A 21,832-nucleotide genomic window follows, 5' to 3' on the forward strand; every position below is an offset into this window, starting at 1 on the left:
CAAAACTCGGGAAATAGAACTTGTTTGATTTTTTTAAAGTTATTTTTTTGCAATCTTCAGTCATCCCACATATTCGGAACACTTTTGTAATTATTTGTCAATAGCATACAAAATGCATCTTTTCAGGCGACCTTACTATTTTTAGGATATTTATTTTTGCATTCTCTTGCTATTTCATGAGAAAAAGTGGTATTAAAAAAAACAAATTGCATTTGAAGACAAAATAATTTGGAGCAGCAAAACACTGCCTCAAAATGGCCTGTTCCATGATTGTGGGATGTTATTGTACCTCCAACAATTGTGGAACACCTGATTATAACTGATATTTTCACACAAAAAGTTATCCGACTATCCATAAAACATAACTAAGCTTGAGATTCGTTGGTTTCAGTGTGTGAATTCTTTGTTTTGTAAAAAAATGTACTCCAGGAGAGAAGCAAAGTTTGTTTACATCTGTAAGAAAAAAGTTTTCCAAATTTGTGGATTTCGTGGGTCAATGTTTTTTATTCAAAATTTGATACACAACGTAACAATTTACAGTCGGTCAATACATCATTCAAAAGATCTCAAGAAAAGCTTTCTCATGAAGGTAAAATCAAATCATTATGTTCAATTATCGATTTCCTATGATTTTTTGAACGTTGGCCGATGTGTAAACTGTTCCGAATATTTGTTTATTTTTATTCAAATGAAATTTTAGGATTGAAATAATAATATCAGAAAAGTTTTTTTTTCAATTATTTTTTTCATCCAAAATTCTCAATTTGGAACATGTCAAAGGAAGGGAAACTTAATGTACTTTTCGAATCTTCATTCACCTAGAAGTATTTTTTTCATATAGAACAAAATTTTTCATTTTAAAATTTTGTGTTTTTTCTAACTTTTCATGGTTATTTTTAAGAGTGTAACAATGTTAAACAAAGTTGAAGAGCAGACAATTTCAAAAAAAAAAAACTATATATACAAATAAGGGGTTTGCTTATAAACGTCACGAGTTATCGCGATTTTACAAAAAAAAAATTAATATGTTACTTTTTGCATTTTTTTTGTTTCGTCGTCTGTGTCTGTCGCGGGTAACAATGAAAGGCCATGATCAACGGTGGGCAACTTTTTCAAAACTTTTTTTTCGTTAAATCGTGATAACTCGTGATGCCAAACCCCTCATGTTTGTATATTAATTTTTTTGTAATTGTCTGCTCTACAACTTTGTTGAACATTGTTACACTCTTAACAATAATCCTACAAAGTTAGAAATACACGAAATTTTAAAATGAAAAAAATTGTTTTAAATGAAAAAATGACCTTTCTGGGTAAATGTAGGTACGAAAAGTACATTAAATTTCCCATAACATGAGATGTTTCAAAAAAAAATTACAGTTGAGTAACGGAAAAAAGCAGAGTGTTTTTTTTTTAACTTTTTACGTGTTTTCGATGAAAAATACGTTTTCGGAAGGCTGAGTACGCCATCAAATCGGCCTTCTAATTTTACATTAAAGTCCCTTTGACAACAAATTTCTATCTCATCACCGTTTTAGGCTGCAAATTATTGAAAAACACCTCTTTTTTTGCATGTTCCTAAATTGATCGGGTCGTACCGCCCTTCCGTTACGAGATATCAAAAACGGACCTTGGATTCGTGATCAGTGACAAAAGTTACCCCTTAGGACAAAGTTTCACGCAAATTGAAGAGGGGTCGGGGCAACCCAATTGTCCATTTGCAAAACAGGAAAATTCATGTCAAATTGTTTTCAGTTTATTAGATTTCTATTTCAATGAAAATTTTGATTTTGTTAAATATGTAGGGGCGACATGAACTTTGAAAAATATTCGCTACGGCCTCACGGAAAATTTTCCCCGCCAATAAAATTGCCAACCTTATTTGACTTCTCATCATCCAATTTCCAAAGCACTTGGTTTTTACCAAGATGTCACTGCCTCCCCGCCCTCCAACGCGACGACGGATGTTTGAATCTCATTTCATCAGGAAATCAACCCGCGCAAAAGGACTCGCCTCATTAGACGCAATAATTACTTTTCCCTTTTGGGGGGGAAGGCTCCAACAAACAAGATCGCGTAGAAGTGGTGGTGAAGGGGGGGGGGACTAACGATTTTCGCTGATGAAAGACTTTTCCGCTGGGAAAGCGTGCCAACAATCCGTGCGTCTCTTCCTGCGATTGCTTTTCCCCCGCGGCAGAGCTTTTTGCTCCCAGGATCCCTGGCCCAGAAATCGGTCCCTCCAGGCAACTCTCGTGCTCATTGTGGTGGAAATGACGAATGAGTTGACTGGTGTTTATCTTGTGCCGGCGAGGAATAAACACCATGTAGCTGATTCACCAACCACTTCCCCCAGTTCTTCCGGGGAATTTTCCGGATGCTTTTCCACCTCCTCTTCCAGCGCGGAAAACGCACGCAAATGTCAAGGCCAAAGTGCCCACCCCCTCGCGGGGAGAAGAAGGGGGAGGAGCACATGAATTGCGTAGATTGAAAGTTAATGTTTGCCGAAAGCTCATACATAACACTCAATCATTTTACGCGCGGCGCCAAACTGCGTGAAAGGGTGTACCCCATTTGGCATAATGGACATTTGGCATAACGGGTTTTCAAGATGGACGTTTGGCATAATGGACGTTTGGCATAATTGGTCCAAGACATCAGGGACGTTTGGCATAATGGACATTTGGCATAATGGACGTTTGGCATAAATCGTTCAAAACCCATCAAGGACGTTTGGCATAATGGACGTTTGGCTTAATGGACGTTTGGCATAATTTTTGCTAGCTATTTTTTTCCTTTTTTCTAAGCAGATAACTTTACTTTAAAAATGATTTTTGTTTTCAAGAAATCTAGTATCTTTGTCATTTTCTCCCAATAGATGTATTTTTTTTCCTTTTTTTTTCTTAATAAAGCTTGAAAATGCAATTTTTCATAAATATAAAATGCATTTTTTCATAAATATATAATATTGAGATTTGTCTTCTTTTGAAATATTTTGCAGCTTATTTTTTGTATTCAATTATTCCTTCTTTTATTTTAAGTTCAACCTAACAATGTGATGTAAGTTTTGCCAGTCTTTGAAATTTAGCAATAAAGATTTTATACTGTTTACCCTTTTCCCTCCTTTTTCAAATTCAACCTAAAGAATGTATGTACATTTTGCTCTTCTTTAACGAAATGCACTTAAATTTTTTAAAGCAATTTGCTCTTCTTTTATTTCAAAGCTAAAATAAGGTAAAATCTCTCAAAAAATGTGCAGTTATGCAATTTTTTCTTCTTTAATATTCATCCTTAATAAGGGATGTACATTTTTTCTTTCTTTAAATATTTGACAAATGAGTTATGAAATTTTCCCTTCTTTTATGTTAAATTCAACTTTTAGAAGGGAAAATCTCTAAAAACAATACTTTTTTAATATTTGACAATTAACTTCGATTATGAAATTTTTTATAACATTTATATTTATTTATATAAAATTTAACTTATGGAAGGAAAAGTAAATTTAAAGATTCACATTTTGACACTCTTTAAATGTTTGACTATCGCAAAATTTTTATGTTTTTCACCTACCTCTCTTAAAAATAACATTAAATCAGCATTTATTTTTTTGGGCAGTTGTCCCTTCTTTAAGATTAGTATTGAATAAATAAAAGAAGGGAAAATTCCATAAACAACTTTATTGCAAAAATTTAACCAACAGAGAAAAAATGTGCAGAAATTATATAAATGTTTAAAGACAACATCTATAAGAGAATTTCCTTCTTCAAGTTAAATATAAAAAATGATGGGAAAATTGAATAAAAACCTTAATTGCAAAATATTTAAAGAAAAGCAACATCGACATCCATTCACCCAAAATACAGGATCGAGAGTATAATTCCATCAAAATTTATAGAGAGCTCAATGCTAAACTCGATAGAATAATGGTACCAACTCACACCTGCAAAACAATTAATTTAATTAATTAATTGAAACAGTAAATCTGCAACAAGAGTCATACATCGAAATCTGACTACTCTTGTGTCACCAAGCTGCTGTGGCCAAGGCAGTTTAGTCATTGAGTTAGTCTATTAAAGGTCTCTGGTTCAGTTCCCGTAGAGAACACTTTTTGTTTTGAAGGATGAACTTTTTCTTGAAAATGGACTCGAGGGCATAATTCTCTCGGTCATCTAGAACTGTGTTCTCTATGTCTGTGAATCATTCCGCTAGTCTCGTGTCGGATGAGTGCTGCCCAGTTCTGGGGTTTCTTTAGATTAAATTCGAAAAAGAAGGGAAAAATGTGAATTTATTTAGAGATTTCCTTCTTCAAGTAAAATTTTGATCAAAAGAAGGGAAAATTGCATTATAAAAGCTCAATTGTCGAAAATTTGAAGTGGTTTTTCTCATCATGAATTTCATATAAAAGGAAAATTTCATTTAAAAATTACTGCTAATTATATTGAAAGGGAAAAATCTTTAGCTAACAAGAGATATTTTCTTCTTTATACTAATTATTTAATAAAAATATCAAAATTTCATTGAAAAGATTTATTGTGAATTATTCAAAAGGAAAGAATTGACTATTGGGAAAAAATATAGAGATACCTATTTTTTTATAGAAAAAATGATAATCTCTTAAAGTAATATAAAAAGGTAAAAATATACATTTTCGTTCGTGAAAATGACAAATACTTAATAAAAAAAGCTAGTAATAATTATGCCAAACGTCCATTATGCCAAACGTCCTTGATGGTTTTTGAACGAATTATGCCAAACGTCCATTATGCCAAATGTCCATTATGCCAAACGTCCCTGATGTCTTGGACCAATTATGCCAAACGTCCATTATGCCAAACGTCCATCTTGAAAACCCGTTATGCCAAATGTCCATTATGCCAAATGGGGTACACCCGCGTGAAAGATGGCGAGAAGTTAAAGTCACTGCTTGGGGAAAGCCGTTTGGGGCACTTTGGAAAATTATTTGGAAAGTTTTTGAAAATATCTTTCATAAACCAATTAGATTTATTGAATTCTTTTTCAGTTGGTGAAAAAGTTATTCAAAATTATATTGTTTGAATTTAACTTTTATTCAGTTAACAACAATTGAATGAACATATTCACGATAAAATATTCATGACACGGCGAGCATATCTTGACGCTTGAGGTTGAAGGTCCCGGAAATGGGCCCAATTGAGCGTGAATGACAGTGCCACGGTGACGATGATGAGATGAAGTTGGTAGAGCCACGGGGGAGTCGTGATTGATGAGAGCCAAAGTGCGTGGTGACGTGAGGTTAAAAGTGCCAGGATTGAGCGGTTCGAGAAGGTCTTTTGGCAAAACTAACTGCTAAACGGTGCTGTCCCAGGTTAGGCAACAAATTCATCTCAATTTTACAACCAATAAATTTCTTTTTCTAAACAATATTTTCAAAATTTTCAAATCAAGACTAACATTTCAAAAGGGCCAAACATTCAATATTACGCCTTTTTGAAATGTTAGTCTTGATTTGAAAATTTTGAAAATATTGTTTTCGGAAAGATCGGAAAATTTACAAATGTTTCATATATTAACATTGAAAATCGGACCATTAGTTGCTGAGATATCGACATTGAGAAATGGTGGGCTGTTTGGGTTAGACTTAGAAAACATCATTTTTTTTTGTTTTTAAACCTTTGCTTTGCAATATCTCAGCAACTAAAGGTCGTATCAAAAAAGTCCGAAGAAGCAAAATATAGAGAATTTTCTCAGCTTTTCAAAAATATTTTTTTGAAAAGTGGGCAAACATGTGCACTTATTTTAAAAAATGAAAAACTGCGACTATTTTCAAAAAAGTCACCTAAAAATGGATTTAACATGAAAACGGTGCACTTTATCAAAATTTCACAAAAGTACTTTTTGATTGCAAATTTGATTTTACATCGAAAAATGAAGTTGAAAAATTTTTGCGACCAATACTTCGATTTTTTGAAAAAATCAGTATTGATTCAAAAATTCATAACTTGCTCAATGATTTTTTGCACAACCTGGAAATTTCTGAAAAGTTGGCATTTTATGTCCTCTAAAACATATCAAAAAATTAAAAAAATTAAAAATAGTGTTTTTTTGCAAATCAAGTTTTAGTGATAAAAAGTTAAATAAAAAAATCACCAAATTTTTTTTACCGTGTATAATTTTTTTCCAGTGTAGTCCATATCCATACCTACAACTTTGCCGAAGACACCAAACCGATCAAAAAATTCCTTCAAAAGATACAGATTTTAGAATTTTCACATCGACGTCGTCGTGCTATCTTGTCGCACCCGCCATTTTGACGTTCCGAGAAAAACGCGTTTTAATGTTTGACCTTGAATATTCAAAAACGAGAGCACGCAATGTAAACAATAACAAACACGTTTTGTTTGGCTCACTATTCTGTGCATTGTCCCAAAGTTTGGTTGAAGTTGGTTGCTGGAGTTCCGAGTTATAATTACAAATGTTTACGGTAGTCTAGCTTGTACGTGCGACAAACGCATCCTGACTTTCCTGGCCTGAAATCCCTTTGGCCTTTTGTCGCACTTACATCAATTTTCATGGAGTGACAAGATAGCACGACAAGATTGAAACTATTTCATATGTAAAGTGACAAAAATGCACGGAGTTTTTTCGGTTTTTGTTGAATATCTCAGGATTGAAATCGAATTTTGGGGATCTGTCAAGGTCAAAAGGTGAGGCATTGTGAGCTGCACAAAGTGGCGCTCTTAACTCAATTTGGCCCAAAATGCACGTACGACAAGTTAGCACGATGGCGACGACATATCATTTTTGTACGGACAGCTGCCAAATGTGTATGGAAAATTATATGGACAAACTAATGATGCAAAATGGCTTCTTTGGGCATACCGAAGGCACCAAAAAAGTTTCAGCCGGATTAAAAAATACAAAAATTAAAATTGAAGAAAAAAGACCGATTTCGTAGAGAATTGCTCACATAGGAAATCCATGGCGCATTGGTTGTTTTGAAAAAATATTTTAGATTTGATCTTGGTAAACAAAAACGTCAACAAAACGTTAAAATCTGAATTTGGCTTTTTCGGTTGCTGGTTATTATCTTTTTTTTATAAAATAAAATGACACTAATTATTTTGTAAAAAGCTTAAGGTCGTTGCAAATATTTTTCTAAGTTTATGTCGCCCCCTTTTTAAAATCGGTCCGTTTAATCAGGGGGCAAAAGCATTTTTTTCAAAAAACTTCAAAATTTTAATGGAGTTAGAAGTCTAATCAACTGAAAACAATTTGAAACGTATTTTGCTGCGTTCAAAAATCATATTTTGCATGATCGATCGAAAATATTTTGATTTTTTTTATAAAATTCCGTTGAACAGCATCGCAAAAAATAATATTTTTTTTGTGAAAAAATATTTAGGCTGTTGCAAATATTTTTCAAAGTTTATGTCGCTCCCCCGTCTCCCCACCCCTTCAAAATTTGTCCGAAAAATCAGGGGACTTAAAAAATATTTTTTTCAAAAAACATCAAAATTTTAATGAAAAAAAAGTCAAATCAACTCAAAACAATCTAAAATGCATTTTTCTGCATTGATTATCATAATTAGTATTTTTGAATATTTTGATATTTTTGTAAAATTCTAATGCACAGCAACGAAATATTTTTTTTTGCAAAAAATTAAATTTTCGTCAATACTTAGATATTTTGGAAACTAATGATTGCAACACAACTGGACAGGTGTATAATGTATTTTAAAACACTTTTTTTTATTTAAATGTTAAAACCTGGGTGATGAATAGAAAGAATGCGTAAAGTGATTTTCGAATGATCCCACTTTGTTTGGATCTACAAATTAGGATTCTGTTCAAGCACAAGCATGACTTTTTCCTTACTGTTAAATGAGTTGTTTTATAAGCAGTGGTATGCGTCCTATTTTGTCTAGTTATTGACTTTTTTGTTGAGAAAATGTGTGTGTTTTCAAGTTTCGATCGGTAAGACGAAGTTTTTCTCTTTTACGGGCGTCAAAGAACTGCAGCGAAGTGTTATTCTGAGATGTCCAGATAAATGTTCTGGCTGATTTGGGAATCCTGCAGCTTTTCCTGGTCCAGCAAAAAAAAACATCGCTTATTTTAGCAAAACTGACCCAACAAACAGAGAAGATTTTCTCTAAACCAGAAGGTTTTCAAACGGAATCAAACAATAAAGACTTCTGGATGTAAGCATCGACTCCATAAACATTCCTCGTCTTCCATTCATAATTATAAAAATGACTATCTTGCCTTAAACTTTCTTAAGATTTCTTGACTTCAACTCCATGTCCTCAAAAGCCAAACATTTTTCATTCCTCCAAAAAATAAAACAATTTTTAATGATCGACTACAATACTCTCTACTTTTGGCGAACAGTAAATTGGTTCCACTTTGACAGTTCAAAATTGAGGCCGTTTTGCGAACCACTATTCAGCACCCAGGTTAAAACCATGGCTCGTAAATTCAATTTTTAAACTTTTTTAAAAACTTCAAAAATTATTTGCAGCGGCCTAACTGAATTATAATAGTTTATTATCATTAAGCAAGAACTATTTCCAGATGCTTTAGAAATTAATATTATCAGAAATAAATCCAGATATATTTTTTTTGATAATCTGATTCATACTGTATCTATGAAACACAATAGCTTATAGGACCTTTTTATAATATTAACTCTAGACATGACCTAAACAATAAATTTAATTGAACAGCATCGTGTTGAGTTTCTTGATTTCTTTTAGACATTTTCAATGAATTGGTTCCAAAAACTTAATGAAATGTATACTCCCGCTTATATTTCGGGAATTCCTGGGGAAATATTTTATTACAGGACGCACTACACAGAAAAAAAATGATGGTAATATTCATCAAGAAATGGTGACAGATTTTGTGGCTAAAAAAATGATGAATTTTACCCCAGAAAATGATGAATTTTCATCAGTTTTTGATGAATATTCATCAGGTTCACATTTTTACACATTTTTTTATGGAATATTACCCAAAAAAAGAGGTAATATTCAACCTACCAAATTTTCAACATTCCAAAATTCAACTTTTTTTTCTGTGTACTTACAACTGGGCTGGTGTACACAGAAAAAAAAGTTGAATTTTGGAATGTTGAAAATTTGGTAGGTTGAATATTACCACTTTATTAAAAAATGTGTAAAAATGTGAACCTGATGAAAATTCATCAAAAACTGAAGAAAATTCATCATTTTCTGGGGTAAAATTTATCATATATTTGTCACAAAATCTGTCACCATTTCCTGATAAATATTACCATAATTTTTTTTTTCTGTGTAGAATGCAATTTCAATATTCAAAAATCATCTCAAAGGGCAAAAAAATCAACAAAATTAAGAGTGAAGCATCTGGTCAAATTGAAATGTAGTTTTTAGCATTGTAGTGACAAACTTGCCAAATTTTGAAACTTATTTAAAAAAGGGTTCTTTCCAGATATCAACTCAATTCGACCTTCAGCTTATAGGGGGTCTATAAATTTCCTAAAAATTCCAGGGATTGGTGAGTTCTCAACGACGTCTCTAACAAAGGGGTATACCCTGTTTGTGGACTCGCTCTTAAGAAATGCTCACTTAAAAAACCGGACTCAAACTGCCATAAAACTCAACCAAGCACTCCAAGACAGCCACTTATCATCTCATCACCATAATCACCACTAGACTGGGCCCTGGCCAGTCCGCGCTAGGTACCGGGCTGAGATGATGACCCCGCCAAGAATTCCTGGGAAAACAGCGACAACTGTCCTGTTCACAACAACTCCTAATTGTTCAAAGGAGCGCGCGAATGTCTTCTGGAGCAAGCAAGGGAAAAAAAGGCAAGCTCAAGAACCGAACGCGGCCACTCTGCCCGTCGAGAAGCTGAAAATTATGAGCTAATTTATTCAATTAATTTTAATTAAAGCAAACGGTACGGCAGACACTGCTGCTGGCCGGGAAGATAAGAGCGGAGCAATACAAGACAACAACAGTAAGAAAACTGGCGAAATGGACATAAAAGTGAACTTTGACTAGGCGTTTGGAGGAGGGCAAAAGAAAAGAAGTGAAAAAAATTAAGGACAAAAAATAATAAAGTGGCCGAGCAAGAAAAGGCAGTACGCGACGGGTGATGGGTCTCCGGGACGGCTTCTTTCGCGATAAACAACACACCAACAGGGGAAAATGATGACAAAAACATCAGCGACCGGGAAAAATGGCGGTAAAAGTGACCTCGTTGACACGCAGACGATGGCGGGCATCAATTTCCCCCCTCCCCAGCGCAGCAAGGGAAGAAGCTTTGAACAAATGAGCAAGTTTGTTAAAGGTCGTTTTTATGGGATGGTGAACATCACTTTTGGTTTGACTTTTGTTTTCTTTAAATAGCTGGGAAACTTTTTTCAAAAACACTGTGCAAAAAATGGTTTTTTTTTCATGGATTATGAATTACACACAATTGTTAAAATTACTGAAATTGTTCTGGGAAATTGATTGATGAATAACCTTATATTTTTTCATTAATTCCTAGATCATTTCTTAGAATATTTTGAACAAGGGATGTTCTGCTGACCAATATTCACAAAAAGTTGTTCAAAATCAAATTTTTTTGTTAAATAATAGGTCACAAGATATACTTTATTTATTTTTCAAATTGTTGATTCAAAATTTAAAATGCCTAGATTGAAAAATATTTACTGATTTTTTTTTAAATTTAAATCACAATTCATCCATTCCAAATCCAACTTTCCAGCTTTCTGGCCAATTTACGCAGGATTTCTGCAGGCAAAATTGAAACACCAAAACAAATAACACCCCCGCTCAAAAATTGTGTATCTTTCTGCTGGTTGTCGTATTTATTTTATTCCAAAAGCTTTCAAATAAAATCCCTCCCCCGGCTCCCCCAGCTCTCCCCCCAGATAAAATCCGATAACAAGCCGAAACTCTCGAAAAACATAAGCCAAACACGACACAGTTTCAGAGAAACATAAAAAGAGCCCAACACGAACAGCCAAAATACGGGAGATTCCACAAAAAAAAAAAAAAAAAACTCCCAGGATTAATTGGAAAACTTTGTGCGGGACCAATTTATTTTCGGTTAGCAATAAACATTGATTCATTATCGGGAAAAAGCTCGCAGGTTTGAAGTTGGTGGGCCGGGATGGGGGCAAACGACAAACACACAACAACTAGTGCCGGAAGAGGTTGCTTGCTGGCAAACATGGAAAGCTCAGCTGGAAACTTTTCGATTCGATAGTTTCGATGCTTCCCCGTTGTCAAGCGTAGGTAATTTGAGTAGGTTTTTGGAAAGGGCTTAGATTTGAGTTGAGGAATAAAATTATGATTATAATTAGACATATCAGGGCTCAATTCAATCAATTCAATCGAAGCTCAAATGCCAATCAAGCCTTTTGAAATTCTATTTCGGAAATATCATTCATTTGATGCAATTTGCAGCGTAGGCAAGGTAGCAAAAATTCCAACCCAATTTACCTTTTCACTCCGAGGAAGATTAATGCCATTCCACTGAATGGGTTTCCATTCAGTGTGCAAAGTAATCATTTCCCCGGTTCACTCCCACGCACGCAATCCGGTGAAAATAACACTCTATCTCGCTCAAATTACATCATTATCTATACCGGAGAAAGGAAAATCCTCCCAATTCCCGGACAGGGTTCTGGAAAATTTGATCCGATGTTACGTGGGGGAATGGAACATTTTTCTCTTTCCCGGATCATTATCGGCGGCCAAATTGGATAAATTCGTCGAACGAAAAGTGATTTTCACTGGAAAAAGAGAATGATAACCACCTGTTTTTTTACGGTTTTGCGGAAACCTTTGGGTGTTGAGATAATGTTGAGTATTTTTTTGAATCAATTTTCACTGGAACAAATAATTTGCATGGGTGGAATAATTAATTTGGCAAAAACGGCTTTATCCTATCTGCGAACCATAAAGAAAAGAGCAGATGTAATTAATTTTTAAGTTATATCGGGAAAAAATATGCCTTTTTCGAAAATAGTAGTTTATGCAACAAGTTGCAAAAAGAGGTTTTTTTTCAGCACGAGTCGTACATTTATCCAACGAGGTTCACCGAGTTGGATGAATACGAAGAGTGCTGAAAAAATCAAGTTTTGCAACGAGTTCCATACAACATTTTTTGCAATTCCGAAAAACACCCATCGAGTGAAAGTTAAAGTCGAGTCGAAGTTGAAAAGTAGAACTTTTCAGCATTTATTTTGAAAAGTGTTGCTATTCGATTCTGTTATTTTTGGTACAGAAAAGTAGGCTATTTCGTCGTTCAAGAATGACAGGAAAAGTAAGTAGTTTCACGACGGAATTTATGTTATTGAAATAATGGTGTCAAAATTTAAAAAAATAAAACAAACCATCCACTTTCACGACCCCCGTTTTTTTGTGGTCTCTATTGCAAGTTTCTGCTCGAACATAGGAGTCCCAAAAACTTGAATGTGAAGAACACCCAAACCTAGTTTTACTCCAAGGAATCTTCTACTCCAGGGTTCGAACTGACGACCTTTGGATTGCGAGTCCAACCACCGCCGGAGCAGGCTTGGTTTGGTGTGTTGTTTGTACTTAAAGTGTGGAGACGACAAGGCCGGGACGGGCGTTTTAATTCCCCATCCGATGGAAGGTTGGAGCAGATGGCAATCGAACCCATGATCTTCCGCTTACTAAGCGGACAGCTTAACCATTCGGCCAAGCCTGCTAATGGTGTGGAATTCCTCAAAGATGTATTGGTTTCGTGAGGTTTGTTATTATCACCTCTTGTTTCAGAATTTGTAGAAATGTAGGAGGTTTATGGATAAAACATGTGGAAACTTTTTTTGGAATATCAATGCTCCCTCCCCCCCCCCTCTCGTGGACAATTGTCCATACAAAAAAATGTATGGAGCGTGTCATTCGCAAAAATGTATGGAAATCTCAGACCCAGACCTCGATTTTAAACAAACAAACGCTGAGTATTCCATTTAAATGTGTGCACCACATCGATTTGACCTTTGACATAGCTATCAATAAATAAACAAACAAACCTACTCATTTGTTGCGCTGATAATAATTTTCACTTCCAGTATAAAGAAATTGATAACGGTAATGTGAAGCATTTCCTGAGGAATCGAAGTTGTGCGTAAATTGATTGCGCAAATATTATGATATGATGACAATTTGAATTATTTCGAAGATGATTTGAGTATGTTTTTTCCATATCAAGTCGTGTACTTATCTAGCAGAGTTGCACCAAGTTAAAGGGTTCAAAGAGTTCTGAAAAGTTCGAGTTTAAAAAGGTCGTTGCAAATATTTTTCAAAGTTTATGTCCCTTTGGGTAAAGTCGAGGGGAGTAAAAAATGAACAATTGAAATTACTTGCTACGGTTTCTACATGTCAATGAGAAAAGTGTTGTAAAATTTATTGTACATCAGCAAACTGCCCATGTTCGCATAAATGTCTCATATGCAAAAACAGCAAGCTGAGAAAAACGCATTTGAAGTTTGTCCCATGCATAAGGCTACGTGTTAAATTTTTCGCGAAAAAACTGGATTTCCTCCTGATTCCTGGAACAAAGTACTGGATGTTATAGGCTCTTTTGAAAGAGCACACAATTTTGAACCAAACTGCATCAATAACTTGAAATCGATGAAAATGCATATAGGACATTTATGCGATCTGGGGCAGCAAAGTTGTTTTACATTCAGGCCGTTGCAAGTTTTTTTTAAGTTTATGTCCCTCGCCTCTGACCAAAGTCGATGGGGAGGGGGAGGGGTAGTGCGTCCATCCCGGGAATTCCCGGGACAAAAATCCCGGGATTTTCTTTAATCAAATCAATCAAATTCATTGCTCTCAAATATCCTGTAACTGTTCAGACTGCAGTCCCGATTTCCCCCAGTTGGCGGTAGTGACTCAAAGATAGTTTGTAAAATATGTTGTATATAAAACATGAATTTCTAAACTTTGCTAAAAATTTACATTGGATGTTTTCATTTTATTTGTTTTCCTTTCTTGTTTTTTTACAGTTTCAATGAAATTTTGTTTAGCTTTTGTAGTCATTTTATATAAAAATTAAAGAATATATTAATAAGAATTTTATTTTAAAAATCCAAAGCATAACAAAAAACAAAAAACATTTTTTTTCAGATATTTTTTAAACTAACTAAAAACTGCTGTTCTTGTTCGGATTGAAGTAAAGATTATTACCAATTAACAGTATTTAGCTAATTCTATGATGGTAAGCTTGAAAAACATAACAAATTTAAAGAAAACATATAATTAATGAATGTTTAAAAAAAATCCCGGGATCCATGGAATTCCCGGGATTTGAAATATATTTTTCCCGTTTCCCGGGAAATCCAAAACCCGGGAAAATTGAACGACCTAGGGAGGGGTTTGTGCAAAAAATAAAAAAGTTTAAACATTACATTTACGAGCCATGGTTTCTACATTTGAACGCAAAAAGTGTTTTAAAATGCATTATACACTTGTCCAGTTGTTTTGCAATCATTAGTTTCCAAAATATCTTAGTATTAACGAAATTTTATTTTTTTCGAAAAAAGGTTTTTGCGGTGAAATTTCATAAAAATTTCAATATATTTTTAATTCAGCCCAAACAATCTAAATATGATTATAAATGCAGAAAAATGCATTTTAGATTGTTTTCAGTAGAATTAACTTGCCCCCTTATTTTTCGGTCAGATTTTGAAGAAAGGAGGGAGGGGGGGGGGATAGACTTGGAAAAATATTTGCAACGGCCTCATTTGATTTAAAAAATCTAAGATTCGACGAAAAACTGTTTTGCGGAAAAAGTTAGAACTTGTGCATCGAAATTTCACAAAACTAGTTTTTTTTTAAGCTAAGAACATATTTGTGATGGCTCAACACAGAAAAATAAACATTATTTTTTCAATGAATAAATTGAGATAATGAAATACTTTTGCATGTCTTTCTAAATGAAATTTTAAATTCAATTCAATGTAAATTTTGCAGCAAATCATTTGGTAAACGTAATCTTTTGTGTGATTAAAACTATTGCATTCAATCTAAAATTGATTTTACCTGCTTTAGCTTGGCGTCCCTGTTTTTAGTTTTCTCAAAAAACCAATACATTGCTGAAAAGTATTATTGAATGAGTGCTTTAATGAACTTTTTAGCACTGTGATTTGATAACGATAAGTAAGTATTTTGAAATAGAAATTGCAAAAATAACATTTTTCCTGATTTTTTTAGAAGATTTAATTGGTCACCAGAGTAACATTGATAGGTGCAGATTACAATTGAAGACTTGAAAAGGCGGATTAAATATGGACAGAAACGTTAAAAAGCATAGCGTGGTAAAGGGGGCTTAAACTGCCACGAGAAGCTATTTTGATCATGTTTTTTTTCTAATTTAGAAGGTTCGTTTACTCAAGTTACGAATACGTTGCAAATCAAGATTATTTTAATACTTTTGAAAACGAGTTTGTACTCGTAGAAGGACTGTTTTTTGATTTTAAATCAGAATTTTTAGGAGTTATTGAAACAGACTTAAAATTTATGCTTAAATTTCTAGGTGTTATAAGAAGAATAAATGTCATACTACATGTGGAATTTTCTTCTTGGTATACAGACTTTTAGTTAGGGTTAATTTAATATCAAAAATTAAATCTAAATAATTTTAAGCAAACTGTATTTTTCAAATAAATCTTTTCATCGTTTTTATTAAAAACATTAAAAATAAATAAATTTAATTCCTCTCAATTTCATCCGTAATTTGATCAATACTTTGGATGTTTTACAACATTTCCCTCATATATTCCCAACTAAAGAAATCATTTTAGTTTAAAAAAGATAAGATAGTTGTAGTGGTTTTTGACAAATCTAGGTTTAACAAGACATTCCAGCAATGCAATTTATTATCAATTAATCAGATTTTATGCTGTTAATATGGTAATTCATTATTTAGTTTGGTTATTAATGGCAATTAGATTAATTAATTAGCAGTTCAATTTTTTTTTGCTGGACTTTTTATGATTATCATTAAAATTTTGGAAAATATGTGAATTTGACCTGATTTTCAGCACAAAATATGTCGAAAACTAGGCATTTGTTAGATTTTTAATGTTCAAACTTAAAATTTTTGTAAAATTTTCTGCTCTTTTTTTTAATAGCACTAAAAATCGAAATTTACAACATAATTATAAAACTAGCTCAATTTGAAATTTCAAACAAAGCTAAAAACTTTCAGTTCTTCTCTTGATTTTCTGCGCTTTTTATTGTATTGTTTAATTTCGGAGTATCTAGATGAGCCATTGTTCCATTGCTTAGTTCAGAGCCATTTAAAGAAATGCACAAATTTATTTAATTTTAATCAATAGTTTTCATTTTAATTTAATGTAATTAAGTAATTAACGTAATAAATCATTTTGACTCAAAGATCTGAGTAATAATTGAGTTCATAGACTGACAAGTAATAGATGCTTCTGGAAACCCTTGGGTTTAAATGAAATTAAAAAAGTAATCGTCTCCAGATCCAATCGTTTTTCTTATCAAAAATTTAATGCCATTTTTGGCATTATTGGGAAACTCAAGAAAGTTCACACCCAGCAAAGACCAGTTCATCCCAAAACTGCTTCAATTCCGTCGATAATTGTATTCCAATCGCCAACTCCCAAAACGGTTCCCTTCCAGTGAACGAAAAGAAGAAACTCCCCTCGAGACACTGTATAATACACTTCGGTTACAACACGAAAAGACACCGACTGTCAGCAGCAACTTTACCGTTCCATCCCGCTCTGCTCATCCGTTGGAAACGATAACGAGCGGTCTGATCCCAAGGATGACTGGGGATGGAGAAACGGTCCACCCAATCCACTCCACCGGGCTTCCCTTCGGTTGACGATTCATCAGAAAACCGCACCACAACACAACACTCCGTACACGACCGGTGAGAAAATTTGCATAAATATGCAAATCCAATCCGCCTCCGCAGGCTAGTATCCATCCTGCGCCGACACCTAGCCCAAGTTGTTGGTTAGTTAGCTATAGCCCCTCCGCTTACCTTGTATGAACAGGCTCGTCACCAGCAGCAGCTTCCAGCAGTAGCTCCAGCCCGGACTACAACGCCGACGATTTGTATCCAACAACATTTTCAGGCTGTTTAGTGCCGATACTTCCGGTGAACTCCACACTACACACTGTGCGAACAAAACACACACTTCTCTTTCCGGGAAGGGACTGACGCACTGACCACCGGAATCAATGAATTTCTAGGTTAGGTTTTACGGATCACTGCACGATTGCTTCACGTGGTCAAGGGTAGGAAACTTTTTTTCTTCTGGGTTCAGCAACTTTGAGCCTCACGGAATAATGGGAAGAAAAGTGAATCTTGTTTCGGACACTTCCTAATCAAACTTGGAATATCCGCGGTAAGCTCTCTTCCTCATGGGATTCACGCCGCAACGAATCCGGGTAATTCCGTTTGCCAATTTGCGGAGGACCGGTGAAAGCAGCCGGTACAATTCAATTATCATACACTTGGTACGACGTGCTTTGCCGGTCAGGAAAGGTAAAACTCAATTACGACCTCTGACAATCCTCGCTGAGCAGCAGGTCGCGTAATATCTTGAACTTTAAGAGGAAACTGCGTAACACTTTGTTCACTTGCTTCAAACTTCATCCATTTTCTCCAAGAAATGCCACAAGCCACTAACTTCTGCCACCTTCTTTGTCACCACTGACCCGTTCACCTCGAGGACAACCCATCCGGTGGTCCTCAAAAACTCCGTCAACAACCCGCGCTCGATGTGCAGTTGCGCCCGCAAGGTAGGCAACACTCGCGACGTATGTCAAAGAAGAATGCTGTCAAAAGCACAATCCCTGAACAACACAATTCAATACAATACATGCACTGAAAGAGAAGACCGAATCCCGATTCCCGTCCGTACCGTACGACCTTCACGCGATAGACTGACTGCAGCTGGCGGCGGCGTTCTGTCGTGCGAACGGTCGGTCGGTCGTGTTGCACAAACAATAACGACGGCTTCGGGTGAATGAACCGAACGGGACACGAGCGGGTGAAGTAGAGCTGAACTGAGAAGCCGTGCTGCGCGCAGTTTGTGTTGTGTTTGGGAAAGGAACTCGGTGGTGAATGAAGGAGCCGGCAATTTGTTGGGTTCAGTGAGGAGTTCATTCACGAGGAATTGAAATTTAAGATGAAGAGTAGAATATGAGGATGTGAATTACAAAACGAACAAAGATAACATTGAAATCGATTCTCCACATTTCAATCTTCTCAGAATAAATATTTTACATTTTGGTGTAGATTTCTTATGCAAATTGCAGATCCCAACAACATAAATTCTCTACGTGGTACTCTCTTAGTATGAAGATTTGTTTTTTTGCTTAGTTATCGTTTCTTCATTCAGTGAAACGAGTTTATTTGGAAGTTGTAAGATATATTTACCATAATAACGTGATCCGAAAGCCCTACTGCGTTGTGTTCACCGCAGAGAAGATTCTGAGAATGGATCACATTTTACTGAATCTACAGGGGAGGAAGGATGCGTTTTTTAGTGAAAAAGTTAGTGTTGTTATATAATCAAATAAATATAATAATGCAATATAATGATCATTTAATAAATCCCTTCACATATTTATAATCGAATATTTTAAACTTAACAAATTTACACATTTTTTTACTGTGAAGATACCTTCATAATATTGGGCCAAGAAGATTTAATCTCACCCCTAAATCATGCCAACCTAATGACGGTATCAAAATGAAAATTTAAAAACTTTTTTTTAACTATGAAAATAAGCACAATTTTCCAAAAATTTTGTTGAAACTGGTAATGTTTCAATTGCAATCGTTGTTTATTTGCTATTTGATTTGATTTTTTTGAAATATGGTTCTTATTGAACAAACAAAAACAAAAGGGTGGTAATATTACTTCTAGGAATGATGAAAGATTTGGTGTTTAAAAAAAAAAGAAAAATATGCATAATTTACGTAAAACTACTCATAAAACAGGTAATATTTAAACATTTAAAATTTTAACCTTCCAAAATTCAACTTTTGAATACTGTGCGTTAGTTTTTACTCAAAAATCATCAAGTCAAATTTGATCAATTTAAAGTGTAGAATTTGTATTTACTCAAATAAGGTGTAAATTTTAACATTTTTATCGGTCTCACTTGCTTGACACAAAATCTTTTAACCTTTTCTGATGTTTACCCAATTGGCGGTCGCATGATTGTTATACATGGCTGCATGAAAGTATATCAGATTCTGCATGAAATCTGTCCTCATGCATTTTTTGCAAAATGGGGGTATGACATTTTTGCCCGTTACCGACAATGATTGACATTACCGACTGCTGTTTGCTGATATTGCGAAAAAAAAAAAACTCAACCGAACGAGGATTGAACCATCAACTTCTTGATAGTTTATCCGACACGCTACCACCACGCCATGGACGCTTGATGAATTATGAGGGACAGAGCACCATCATTTTCTTCTCTTTGGAGTGTTGTTCGGGGACGCGCCAGCATTATATGTGTTGGTGAGAACTGCAGATCGCTGACATGTTTACACGCGAGCAAAAATGATCTACGGGCTTGCTGCAAAAAATGTTATAAAATGTAACATTTTCTGCAGCTAATCCACTTTCACAAATTTTGATATATCTTTTTCCTTTGGGTTTAATATAGCCATGTTTTTAAATGAATTTTAAATGATAACAATTCACATTAAAAAAATGTGTAGATTTGGCAGATGTTCAGTTTGTAGGTTAAGATTTACAGTTCAGACTCAATTATCCAAAGGCCCCGGAAAAATTTCACTTCGGATGATCGAAACGAAAATATTTTTTTCTAGATGTCTTATTTTTTACTGCAGAGCATAAGTATGACCTCTAGACTACGCTAAAACAATTTAGAATTTTCAATTCCAAGATGGTTGCTCAAATGGCGGTGATAACATATTGGAAAATTGTTTTTTTATCAACAACTTAAATTTTAATTAAAAGGGGGTCGCAGAAATCAAATTTTATATATCTACAAAAACATGAAAAAAAAAACACAAAAAATCGTTCGTGATTCGATTATCGGAAGTCTCATACAGACCATCAGAAAGTCGAACTTCGTATAATCTAAACATCGAACAATCGAGTCTGAACTGTACTTCTTTTATGCTGGTGAAGAGGTAAATTTTAACATTTAAGTGGTCAAACTACACATTTTTTCCTATCATTAAATATGTTCATAAAACTTTAAAATTTCAATGGTAATAGTAGTCTAATGAACTGAAAACGAATTGAAATGCTTTTTCCTGCGTTTTTGATCATATTTAGCACGTCGAAGAAACTATCTTGAATATCTGTGGAATTCCGTTGTAAAGAACTGCAAAAAGTTATTTTTTGAGAAAAAAAAGTTCGTCTTTAGTTTAATATTTTGAAAACTAATCGTCGCCATCGTGCTAACTTGTCGTACGTGCATTTTGGGCCAAATTGAGTTAAGAACGCCATTTTGTGCAGCTCACAATGCCTCACCTTTTGACCTTCACAGATCCCCAAAATTCGATTTCAATCCTGAGATATTCAACAAAAACCGAAAAAACTCCGTGCATTTTTGTCACTTTACATATGAAAGTAGTTTCAATCTTGTCGTGCTATCTTGTCACTCCATGAAAATTGATGTAAGTGCGACAAAAGGCCAAATGGATTTCAGGCCAGGAAAGTCAGGATGCGTTTGTCGCACGTACAAGCTAGACTACCGTAAACATTTTTAATTATAACTCGGGACTCCAGCAACAAACTTCAACCAAACTTTGGGACAATGCACAGAATGGTGAGCCAAACAAAACGTGTTTGTTATTGTTTACATTGCGTGCTCTCGTTTTTGAATATTCAAGGTCAAACATTAAAACGCGTTTTTCTCGGAACGTCAAAATGGCGGGTGCGACAAGATAGCACGACGACGTCGTAATGATTGCCAAACAACTGGGCATATACTTCAAATAATATTTGCAACTGCCTAATAATATTATCTAAAGTGTTTTTTTATACATTGTTGCTTCAATGTTTAGGACGAATAAATACATGTTTTATTGTTACCGTGAATTGGTAAAAAGCCGGGACCGTGGTGTAGGGGTAAGCGTGATTGCCTCTCACTCAGTCGGCCTGGGTTCGATCCCAGAAGGTCCCGGTGGCAAATTTTGAGACGAGATTTGTCTGATCACGCCTTCCGTCGGACGGGAAGTAAATGTTGGCCCCGGAATAACCTAAAAAGGTTAGGTCGTTAGCTCAGTCCAGGTGTAGGAGTCGTCTCCCTGGGTCTTGTCCTGGTGGAGTCGCTGGTAGGCAGTTGAACTCACAATCCAAAGGTCGTCAGTTCGAATCCCGGGGTGGATGGAAGCTTAGGTGTAAAAAGAGGTTTGCAATTCCCTCAACAATCAAGCCTTCGGACACCTAGTTTCGAGTAGGAATCTCGCAATCGAGAACGCCAAGGCAATGCTGTAGAGCAAATAATTTGATTTTTTTTTTGAATTGGTAGGGGAAATCTACCCTTTCCAATCAAAAACCTATCTTCGTCATATGGAGAGTTTGATGCTCGATTATAGCTCCAAAAATACTATAAACTTACCAGCAACAGCACCGCCTCGAGTAAGCACGCAAATGTATGCCACTTACTGGCCAAAAAGATCACATTTAATGCACTTTTGATCATAATTTGTATTTTGCGAGACCACTTCTCATCATTTTGTTGGCACACACAGTGACACACACGAGAATCCCTCAAACGCTTAATGAATATCGCCAAAATTTACTTTTCACTTTCGCTTACTTTTTCACGGCGCTTAAGATATGAAA

General features: G+C 34.9%; 1 protein-coding gene across 1 annotated transcript in view; it reads right to left on the bottom strand.

Annotated features, from left to right (window-relative positions):
• Positions 1–17,934, bottom strand: part of LOC6046487 (opioid-binding protein/cell adhesion molecule) — a 206,410-nt gene extending 188,476 nt beyond the window's left edge. The window contains exon 1 of the mRNA XM_038252908.1: positions 17,023–17,934. Coding sequence (XP_038108836.1) covers positions 17,023–17,110 — 88 coding nt within the window. The 5' untranslated portion in view covers positions 17,111–17,934. The remainder of the gene's footprint in view (positions 1–17,022) is intronic.
• Positions 17,935–21,832: the final 3,898 nt, after the last annotated feature.

This window comes from Culex quinquefasciatus, chromosome 2, assembly GCF_015732765.1.
Source record: "Culex quinquefasciatus strain JHB chromosome 2, VPISU_Cqui_1.0_pri_paternal, whole genome shotgun sequence".
Taxonomy (NCBI): domain Eukaryota; kingdom Metazoa; phylum Arthropoda; class Insecta; order Diptera; family Culicidae; genus Culex; species Culex quinquefasciatus.